The sequence below is a fragment of the Tachypleus tridentatus genome, chromosome 12 (genome assembly GCF_004210375.1).
Source record: "Tachypleus tridentatus isolate NWPU-2018 chromosome 12, ASM421037v1, whole genome shotgun sequence".
Taxonomy (NCBI): Eukaryota; Metazoa; Arthropoda; class Merostomata; order Xiphosura; family Limulidae; genus Tachypleus; species Tachypleus tridentatus.
In genome coordinates, this window is record NC_134836.1 from 88,852,214 (window position 1) to 88,864,646 (window position 12,433).

The window sequence follows — 12,433 nt, forward strand, 5'->3', positions numbered from 1 at the left end:
CATAAGAGATACTAATAATAACACATTTAACTTATACTTTTAACTGTTAAATAACATTTATTAAAAAGCTAATTGTATACATTGTTTCTGTAATAGTAATTGCTATTTACACATTATGCAAAAAGAATATTATTTTGGCAAACTGTTTTTTAAAGATAACCTGAAACTGTCCTACTTGAAAAATTGTTAACACTGAGAGTACCGCATAGCTGTCATTTTCTTTGTTTCTAAAATATGCAGTAATTTCCCACTGATCTTACACAAATTGATAATCAAATAATGACCACATCTTACTATTACTGATGATGATATCACAATTTTAATTATGAATAATTAAGTAGCCAACTAGCCAATTCATTTATGTGTATTGTTTGTATATAATAAAATTAAAAATAATATTCAATAACTAATGAACTGAAAACTTTGCTAGGCTATTATATTTTGTATATAATAAAAGTAAAAATAATATTCAATAACTAATGAACTGAATAATTTGAATATTTAGCCATTGACTAATGTATTTAACTTAGCTTATCTTATATCTCTTCTCAAATAAATTTATGTAGCTACCAAACATAATAATTCTAAGAAAGTAAATAATATCTAAAGAAACTATCACAAAAAAGATTTTCAGCTCTATGATTTCTTTAAAAGTCTTAAAACCACCCCACTGAATGCCTTTGGTGAATGCTATACAAGTTCAACTAGGAACATTCCCACAAAACTATAAACCAATTTCATAAATTGAATTATTTACTTTACTATTATGTGATAATCAGGTTCATGTTGTATCCAATCATATTTGGGCTTTTTTTTTTTTTTATAGTTGTTTCCAAAGTTATGTATCATTAGCAAATGATCAAACCACTTAACACAACATCTTTTAAATATGTACAAAAACTAAGCAGGAGAAAAAATTTAAACATTTGAAAATCAAGAAATTAGTAGTATATTCTCAAGAGATGATAGCTTCTAAACAAATTTAAAGATATCCTCTGAGACTAAAAGAAATATTATAAAAACAAAATTGACTAATACATTGTTTACAAGTGAGAATAATTGGTAGCTCAAAAAAATGAAAGTAGTGGAAAATTTAATCTGTGAAAAGTATATGTACAAAAGATGAAATGCCAGAGGAAATCCTAATAGGCAAAGGTATTGTAGAATGTTTCAATTTTTTATAAAAAATTTTATGAAATAAAAACCAAATAGTTTTCAACCTCATATTACATACAAAGAATACTTAACAGTAATGAAATCCTATGATATTTTTACCTTTATAAAAGCTGGAAATAACAGTTTAATTTACATAATACAAACACACTTTTTCTAATAATAATAATAATAATAACTTTTAGGGTCAACAAACTCACACTTGCCACAACCATCTGTTACATCCTCTCTTTCACAAAGCAACAATAATCCTTTCAGACTTTTATCTCTCTTAAAACCAATAGAAAAATAAAGTTTTAATCTACTGACTAACATACTATATTACATTGTTTTCAATACAGAGTACTGTCTACTTCATTGTCAGTTGAACTTTTTTCTCATAGTGTTCAAATCAAGAATTTTACAGAATTATTTTAAGGTTTATATGTCATAGTAAAAGCCAGTTAACAGGGTGAAATAGGAATTACCAGTTAATAATAGATAAACAATAAATATTATAGTTGAAACCTCATCATATTTAGAACTTGATTATAAATAAAAGTTTCTTATGTATATTGAAAAACTGCATTAAAAAGACAGCAAGTAAACTAAAAATAGCATAAACAAGAATTAATTACTTAATTACAATTTAGTTTAATTTATCCTATTTTTGCATGTTAACATTGTATCTGTGCTATTATGTAAGAACAATGCAAATGCCATCCCTACATATACTTCCTTTTTAAAAATTACATTTTTCATGCTGAAAATATATTCCCAACAGGTACTTCCCTCCTCTCACAAGATTAGCTATTCTCTTTCAATGCTGGCCTCTATATGCAATCTCTTTTTTTTTTTTTACAAATCCCACAAGCTTTCATCAAATGATTCCAGCTGGTTTCTCTCTCATGCAACTCAACATGTATCACTTTTCTACCAATAGAAGCACAGTTCACTCCCATGGTATGACTCCCTCTATGTGTCTCTACCATACTACCACTAAGTTTGGCAATAACATCAATGTAATAAGACAGAATGAGGGGCAGCCAAGGATAAAACCAGAAATATCCCATGTATACCTACTGTGACCTACAACAGAAAAGGAATCAAGGAAGGAAGAGAGACAACCCAATCAAAGAGGTAAACTGCATTTTGACATCTCACTACATTTTATGGTTAATCACAAAATGAAATATATTACATCCACACTGATAAAACAGAACTGCCCTACTTTAAACTGAATGGTTATAGCTATCTTACTTGGAACCCATCCAGCATGGTGTCTCCATTGTTGACCATCCCATACTTCACTATAAGAAAAAAGATGGCTTACAATGCATTGGAGAATCCCTAGGAACATCAGCACCCAAGACAGTGCAATGGATGATCAAAATCTTCTTTTAATAAGCAGACCATATTGATTTATTCAATTGAGGCACAGCAGAGATAGAGAGCTACCACCTTCTGCTTTACCTGTGAAGTCCATGGGTGGCATGGTACAAGACAAGCCAATCAATGAAGCAAACATTGTGAGGTTATTCATCTACAAGCAATCTTATAAAACATCCCATCTCAAAAGTGAATGAGCAAAGACATGGAAAGGAAAGTGCTAGTCAATTTGACAAACAATGCAAATTTAGAGTTAAAAAATACATGTCCAGGTACCACTAGCCAAATAGCAGGATCCATGTAATGAAGATATGAAGACTTAATACATAAATTTATTAATAAATTAATAAAGATTTACTCAATCTTTGAGTCGCACCAAATTCTAAAATACAGCTACAGGTGGAAGGCAAAAACCCAAGAAAGCCAATAGCATGATATGATGTAAAGAATAGGAAACAAACTTGTTAGGATTGGTTAATATGTTCAATTGAAGGATTTCCTCAAAAACCCAGCAAAAATGAGAAGCAAGGGAAAAGATGAAGTGTCAGATATGATGAGAGGTAACAAAGAACAAAGGATGGCAAGAAGGAAACAAGGAGGAATAAGCCAACAGCATCAAATGGCAAGCCCAATGGTGAGGATAAAAAGAAGAGAACTCTAGATGAAGAGGATTACCACAAGATAAATAGACTGGAATAGGAACCACTGAAGAAAGCTGTGTGAACAATATAACAAATAATAAGCATACATATGACACAATTCTATACAAATAAAAACATGAGTAAAAATGACACACTTGATACGTTGATACAATTTTATGGAAAATGGATGGATGGATTAAGCCAAACAAAATGATACATGACAGAATAAACCAGATCTCCTTGCCAAGCACTGGACAAAAGCCAAGTGTGAAGATGGAGAACATGAAGTGTAGGATACAGAACTGTTGACTGGGTTGATAAAGGAAGTAGGGTAATAAGGGAAGTGGTACAGGAAGAAATAATTGTGATTGGGATAAACAAGAAAACCATGGAAGCAATCAAACAGAAGGATAAACATATAGGAATTTGTGTAACCAATCCCTGCTGAAGGTAACTTTAGCCAAAACAGGAGGATGAGGTACCATGGACCAAAAGAGGGGTAATTTGTGATTTTGGGCAGCAGCAAATACATCAATGTGAGGAAAACCTCATGAAAAATGACATAAGAAAGGAACTAATCCATCATGTAAATCTTGTCAGGGTGGAAAAGACAATCCACCACAAAGTTGAAGGCACCTGGAATTAGTTACAGTCCCAATACAGGAGATTCAATGTAATAAAACAGAGGGACTTTAACTGCATGCTGCCTCAATGCTTAACACAAACAAACATCATTGATTTGTTGGAATGGATCATTACCAAACAATATTTGGCAATGAGAAGAAAGTGATTCAGAGCTGAATGAACAGCTTGAAGCTCTAGGACATTGATATGTTAAACCCATTTATCTATAGACCAATGACTTTCCAGATGATTAATTCATGCACCCCAGCCCTAAAAGAAAGCATCTGTAAACAGCTATAAACCTGGGCAAGGAGGAAGATGCAGAACACCCACCACAGTGCAAGTCTTGCCCAACTACCATAAGAAATTGTCTACTAGAAAAGGAGAAAGCATTATATGAGCATATAAGGGACCCAAAGCTAGTTTCTACTGATCATGCAACATCCACTAAAGGGAGCACATGTGTGCATGGCTAAAGGAGATTGGTGGTATCAGAGAAGACCATCTCACAAAGATACAAAACCTCTCATGCAGAAAGTGAGGGAGCAGGCAGGGCATGGTGAACTTATAATCTCATAGAATGGAGTTGAAAAGGAAAAGGTGGTTGGGTCTAACTGAAATGAGTGTTGAAAAAGCACAAGGCATTAAGAACTTCTTCAATTTCATTAACAAGCCTACTTGAGTAGCTTCAGAATGGACCAGAAGTAACCAACTGCCCATACAAAAATGAAAACATAGCCCCTATAACATGAAGAGGAGAAGCAAAATCTCTCACCACTCAATAGAAAATGTAAGGAGCAAAAACCATCCTGAAAAGTAGGATGTGAAATTGGTACACCATCCCTTGACAGGCAAGCCAAAAATAAGGAGTAGACTGTTCTGAGACAGAAATATGCAAATAAACATTGGACGCATCCTACTTAGTCATCCCCATAGCCAGAGAAAATGCCCACCAAAGAGTGAGATTAAATTTTATGGTCAAACATTGGATGTGAACAAATCAATTGAAATGGAACAGATCAACGACAATCCTCCAGTTCCCAGCCTTTTTGGAAATCACATATAAACAGAAGTAAAATCCTGGTGAATGATGTAAAACAGGTTCAACAGCCTGTTCGGTGAGGATGTCTTGCACCACCTCTGACATACACTGGTAAGTTATAGGATCCCAAGATAAAAGGAAGGAAGCAGGTACCTGGAACAAGGGAGGTGGGGAAAGAAATAGAATTTCAAGAGCCCAAACAATAATGATGAAAGGATACTACCAATGAACGAAGGCCACAAGTTGAGTTCCCAACAGGTAGTTACTGAAAGTGTTGATGGCATATAATGCATCATCAAGGAAAACAAGTTGTGGCACCAAAAGAAGGAACAGGTAAAAGGAAGGGTGGAAAGCCAGAATCTTCACCATGCTTAGCTCCAACTGAGATAAACAGGCTACCAGATAAGAAAAGGTAGATTGTTGCTGGATAGAAGTCATGCAGAAAATTGGGTATGGGTAAGGTGAGACTAATGGAAGATTCAAGGGCCACCTCACGAACATGTAAAACCAAACCCAATTAGTCAAGATATGGACAGTGAGCCACATGATATGCAAAGGCAAACAGATCCAAAGCTCGTGGGGGATGAGTCATTCTAACACCATCACCCAACTAAGAGACAAATTATTTACAACGTGAACCCAAATGTCAGGGTTTAAACCAAATAGGGTTGGAAAGTATATTCATGCAATAACAAAGAAAGTGGTTAAAAACGTATAAAAGCAAGGGATAAAACATTACATAAAGTCCAAAGAAACAGTGGAAGGCCAAACAGAATAATTAGGAAGGGTATGGGAAGGCACAGCAAACTCAGGTGGTGGAAGAAAGCAATTAAGGTCTTCATTCAATTTTTCTTGGTCCACATGTTTAGGAGGAAGTGGGGCAATGTCTGGAGATGCAAAGGTTAACCCATATAACATTCAATCTCCCTATGAATAAATGTAAACAAATCTCTTCAGGGATTACCAGCACCTGTATCCTGTAGTAAAGCACCTGTCAAATGCAAGACACCCATGAAGGTGACCTTAACTTCACAATACATGTTGTACAACTCAACAAAATTATTTGAAGAAAGAAATGTGACTAGGATAAGGGTAATTGAACCTGAATACCAAAAAAACTGTGTGTGTTAAATTGAACCACTTCAAGAATTAATACAATCTAAAGCAGTAATTGAGATTAAAAAATAATGATGGCAGTGTGCAAACACTGCCAAATGAAAAGTGAGCTTGGTAGAGGACCATAGAGGGAATCGCATGCATCACGAGTGTACTATGCTCCTATTAGTAGAGAACTGATGCAGGATGTTTTACATGAGAAACATATTGGAATCAAATGATTCCAATATGGGATTGCTGTAGACTTGTGGCAAAAGAAGTAAATTATGCATATAGAGGGCAGCAATGAATAAGAAAAGCTAATCTTGTGAGAAGAGGGAATAACTGAATCAGAAAGTTTTTTTATTTGTTTTGTACAAGAAAGTGGAAGGGAAACTGAGACCCATTAATTAATTATGCATACATTATTTCTCACTGTAATAAGTTTAGACAATTCAAGTAAGAGCAGTTTTCTCACTTACTGGTAGTAAATGAATATTTTTCATTTTATCATATTACTTTAAATGTCATACTGCTTGTTTTCCTTTTTTCCTAGTCTCTGCTGGACTTATTATGCAGGAAATAATAAAAAAAAGTAATTTTCAAAAAAAAAAAAGGTTGAGAACCACTGATTTGGGGTATAAGTGTTACATGAGCATATTTACAAAATTGAAGATCCAAAATTTTGTTTAATTATTAATAATTATCATGTTCTGAAATTATCAAATAAAAGCTAAACCTGAAAATTCTATCCACTTAATCTACTTAACTAAGGCTATTTCATTCACACAAATTTTCAAACTTATTTGCACATTCTCCTCAATTTAACAAATTTAAAATGCATGTGAAAACATTTAAAACAAAACATATAAATAGTCAAAAAGATTCAATAATTTAAGAAAGTGGATGTTAATGAACAATACACTACCTCTGATTGACTTCTGAATGGTATCCAAACACTTCTGTAACTGGTTCCGTTCAACATTATCCATCACGTGTCTCTTGTCCTGATCAATAAACAATGAAAAATTATCCTATCAGGAGATAGTTTTAATTAACATGCAGCCTTCTCACAATAATACTAAGAACCTTTACGTCTTTTTAAAAAAATGTTTTACTTGGGCACAATTATTTTGGTGTTGCACAAGCATCAATATTTATGGCATAAAATCATACAATTCAAATATGTTTACAAAACAAGTAAAATCAAAATCTTTATTCTGTTTACACAACTTACTTCTGAGCACTTTGATCCTCCATAGCAAAGCTTAACTGAAAAGTACAAGTTGGTGCAATATTACTGAAATACAATAAATGTGAATGTATCATTATAGAATGCTGCTATTATTTTCACTGAACATAACTTATTTCAAACAGGGCATCTTAATCAACAATTATAGAGTGGTATGAAAGTGGTGGTTACAAGAAACATTAGCATACAAAATCATGTTAGAACTAGAAATTAAGGATTTCAAATTTGTCCTGACTATATTGCAAAAGATGAATTACTTATAATGAAGGGAATTCAAACTGACACAAAAATATAAATCAAGGTAGAAATAAAAATATAAGCAGAAAATAAAGAAATACAATAAAAAATATGATAAATAGTATCATTATAAAAAAAAAAAACATGTGATGACTGCCTATAATAGGTTCTCTTTGCCACTCTATGAAGAACACTTTCACACTCCTTTTTTTGGAAATTGTCAATAATGTACATCACTGCTTAGCAACAAAACTGTCACTTTACTGTTCTTAGGCCAACTGTCCCTCACTGGGACAACAGTAAGGCTACAAATTTAAAACCCTAAAATCAGAGGTTGGATTCTCCTTAGTGAATACACCAGATAGTCCAATGTGGCTTTGCTGTTAAAAAAAAAAAAAACACACACACACTCTCTTTAAGTCAATTATGATGTTTATGTTGAATTTTCAATATTCATGTTGATTTGTCAGAAAGGTTTTTCTTTATATTTTTGTTATAACTTTGGTGATATAACAGTAGAATAGTTTACTTCATTAGACTGAGTTGAAGTCAAAAGCAAAATAAAATTTATCAAGTGTTTCAATTAAGCTTTGTTATGCTTATGATTTAGACTTAATGCTCAAATAAAACCACAAGTAGGCTTACTATTACCAATATTATAGTGTCACTGTTCAAAAATGTTTAACGTGGTGAATAAATATTAATTATTAATTTTTTTGATATTTTAACACACATCATCTACTTAGCTTCAAAACAAAGAAAAATAAATTTTTATTAACTAGTAAATATCTTTTGTCTATTCAAAAGAGTTTAAAATTTCTTTCCGAACGTCCATACTATGTTTTCTACTTCCTCACCTAGAATATTGTAAAAGGGCTCAAAAGTGCTATTAAGTTCACACATACTTTTGTTCATGATAATTTCATTTTTTTGTATAGTTTTTACTAAAAGTAAGAAATTCAGTGAAAAAACTTCAGGTATGCACTAAGAAAATCGTTTTACAAGGCTTGAGCTTGAACTGGTAATAAAATTAGGTGCCTAGCATCTTAAGAGAACTTACTTTAAAGCAGGACCATCAAAAGAAAAAAAATAGGGAATACACTACAGTGGGATATGCTGATAAAGCTGTGGACAATCTGAGAATTATAATCATTCCAAGTGTATAGACTTGTCTTCAATCAAGGTTCAATTATGTTTTAGGCAGACCCAGAAAACTGGAGTAATACCATCACGGAAACTGAAGGTTTAAATTTACCTGCAGAGCATTTTTATATAACACTAAAAATGAACAAATCTGAAACAAGTAATACAAGCTCAGAATAGGAAGAATTCAAAGTAAGTGCTTAATGAATTGAATTAAAATTAAGGGTATCTGGGAGCTTGTGCATCTATATAGAAAGAAAAATGTATGATTTGTATGCTTGTGGAAATATCATTCTGCATACAGTGTAGTAATAGTGTGACCGATGAAGAGTTTAGGCTCCTTACTTGCATACTCACTGACCAAAAACATAGTTTAAAATATGCAACAGTGAAGAAGCTTCAACTGATTAAAACAAATGATTTTGTATGGGCACACAAGTGAAAGGATCATAAATTAGAAATAACTTTGGAGAAGTCTATGGACAAAAAGGAAGCAAAGGTGTTCCTTTGCTACAAATGTGCTACAAATGGATGTGCTACAAATCCTTCTAACATTTCAGTATGATGTGAAGCCAAGAAATGGAAATCAAATATGTACAATGAAATTAGAATTGATTCTGTCAGTGATAAAGACTTAAGTGATAATGAAGATTATTTGATTCTAGCATGTCTTGTAGATCAAGTGAAACAGATGATTCTTCCTCTAGAACTGGTTGTACTAGAATCATTTAATGTTGATAGATATTGCTAATGGAGATGTTTCTACTGCACACAGCATGTTTTTGTGAGGATAATAATTGAATATGCTACACTAACTAATAGTTAAGTGGATTACATGGTCTGAATATACAAAGTATATTTACTTCAGATTAGCTAATATTTTATGAGATGTGTATCTATACAAGTTTGTGGCTTTTATTATTTTAAACAAATAGTGGAACTGATATTTTATTTTCAAGTAAAAATTTTAAATACCATTTTATTCTTGTCTGTAAGTCACAAAAGAGTAAGTGTCATATGTTTCTAATCAAGATGTTATGTGCCTCATCTTAATAAGATAGTACAATTTTTCAAATTTCACTGTATATAAAAATTTTATTGATTGGCACTTTGTTTTATTTATTGACTTAATATACCAGGACTTAAATTTTCCATTTACTCCTACTTTACCCTTGAAATACAACCACAAGTTCACTTAACAAAAAAAACAAACACATGACAATTCAGTCAATTATCCCTGTTACATCCTCCATGTACTCTTTGAAAGAGACTTTTTACAACTCTTGTGCATTTTTCTAACATAAGGACCTATTACATAACACACCAATAAAAAAGTAAATATGAAGGATAAAGTGAGATATTGATATTTATTATTTTGTAATCCTAATATAGATAAGTTCAAAACTACCATGAGAGATAAAAATCTTATCTAACAAAGAACAATAACTTTTCTTAAAATCAACTAATTCAATGAAACTAGTTGATGACAATGCTGTATATGCATCAAAAACCATACTAAACTTTCACAAAGACACAAACCTTTTCAACCAACATCACCTAACATACTATTTATGTATAATACAACACACAGTAGTGGTATAAAATTCATAAAATCTGGCAATTAATGCCAGTCACTAAGTGCTGAATTGTGATAACAAAAATGTAACAGAACCTCTATTTAAAACATACATGGTTTTAACTTTGCAATGAACAAGTTAGGAATGTTTAGCAAGATATGTAGTACATCATTTTTTAATTGTAAATTTTTGGCCTGATGAATTTAAATGTTTTACTCACTTTGGCTTTTTACACTATAAGAAAAATTCTGTTTGCTGAAATAAATGAAAACCACCACAAATTCACTTATGTAATAAAAACATTGTAAATCCTTACGCATCTAGCTAAAAACAGCTGTAAACAAACACAAGCTTGTTGAGTCAAACAAAGTGTTACAGCGTTTTTACACATTACTCATTTCAAACAGAATCACCAAAATTATTCCAGTTCTCTAAGCTTCCCGTTAAAAGAGGTTATGCTTACTAAACAAAATAAGAACAGGACCACAGTCTTTGTGACAATCAAAAGGTATAGGTAAGTAACACACAACAAAACATGGGCAAAATTACTTTAGTAAGTCAGGGACCATGGTCTTTGTAACAATCAAACACTACAAGTAAATAAGACAAAACATTACATGGGCCAAGTTCCTTTTCCAAGTACAGGACCACAGTCTTTCTGACAGTCTAACGTTATAGGTAAATAGACACAACATAATATGGACAATTTTCATTCATGAAGTATAGGGCCATAGTCTTTGTCACAATCAAAAGCTATAGGTAACTAGACACAACATAACATGGACAAACTTCCTTTATGAAGTACAGGACCACAGTCTTTGTGATAAACAAAAGCTGTAGGTAAATAGACAGAACATAACATAAACAAATTTCCTTTATGAAGTACAGGGACCATAGTCTTTGTGACAATCAAAAGTTATAGGTAAATAGACACAACATAACATGGAAAAACTTCCTTTATGAAGTACAGGACCACAGTCTTTGTGATAAACAAAAGCTGTAGGTAAATAGACAGAACATAACAAAAACAAATTTCCTTTATGAAGTACAGAACCACAGTCTTTGTGACAAACAAAACTGTAGATAAATAGACAAAACATAACATAGCCAAACTTCCTTTATGAAGTACAGGGACCATAGTCTTTGTGACAATCAAAAGTTATAGGTAAATAACACTATAATATGGACAAACTTCCTTTATCAAGTACAGGACCACAGCGTGTTCCTACTATATGTTCATAAAAGTATAAAAAATGTTTTGATTATACACTCTTTTTCAACTATTCTTCAAAACATTTAGTGTGTCAAGAAAGACATGTGATCAGTAGTTAATATCAATTACTTTTATGATAATGTTGACGGAGTAGATCAATCAACACAATCAACACCTGGCAGTGTCTGGAATTGTACATCAGGTGCACAATAGAAAGAGCTTCAATATCAATGAAATTGAGCATGACATATTATCATGTTATACTGTGCAGATATAAGACTACGTATACCTGGTTACGCAACACTCACCACAGACAGAGATTCAAATATGCAATAAAGGACCCTGCAAACAAAAAATAAAATGAACAGAGTTAATTACCATCCACAGATGAACAGTAACAGCACTAATGATGTACCACAAAGGAATGTGCAGCCAAAGACATGGTGAGATGATCAGTTTGATGGGAAAAAAATAACCAAAAAAACATGAAATACAAGGTGAATTCAACCCACAATCATAATGGGGAAAATGTCATGGGAGATGTGAAGGTTTCATAGAAGAAACAAACAGACTTAGGAACAATGTAAGAAAGCACTTAATGTCATACAACTTCAGAGAGCCAAGACCAGGCAAAAGAGGCAGGTGGGATTGGACAATCATAAAGATAGGAAAAGGAGAGAAAGAAAGAAGGTATGAAGGGAAAAGTACCCTCTCAAGAAGTCAGTCTTGGGTGCAAAGTAACAATTAGATATACGGAACTAAGAAATAAAAAGTGTAGTGAATATCAATCATGAACACATCAGAATAATAATGTTTGCATGACAACAATATAAGGAACATAAAATTCGAGAAAAGGTAATTCAAAAAACACAAAGACAAAAGGTATAATGGAAAATAGAAAAAAAGCATGGAGGAGTACATGAAAGTACTATGCAGGAAGGGAAGCAGGGTAGGGAGGACAAAAACAATCATAGGAATGAAACAACATGTGTAGACTGATGACTGGAAAACACAAGCAAAGTTGGTAAAACAAAAAGTGGCAGATAATGTCACCCTGTAATCCAAAAC

General features: G+C 32.5%; 1 protein-coding gene across 4 annotated transcripts in view; it reads right to left on the bottom strand.

Moving 5' to 3' along the window:
* The window catches only part of LOC143233930 (uncharacterized), an 86,611-nt gene that overhangs the window by 44,828 nt on the left and 29,350 nt on the right, over positions 1-12,433 (bottom strand). For 2 of the 4 annotated variants that reach the window (XM_076470829.1, XM_076470828.1), the window contains exon 3: positions 6,872-6,950. In XM_076470829.1, coding sequence (XP_076326944.1) covers positions 6,872-6,950 — 79 coding nt within the window. Of the gene's footprint in view, positions 1-6,871; positions 6,951-7,180; positions 7,244-12,433 lie in introns of all 4 variants that reach the window. The other 2 variants (XM_076470831.1, XM_076470830.1) reach the window with 2 other exon arrangements.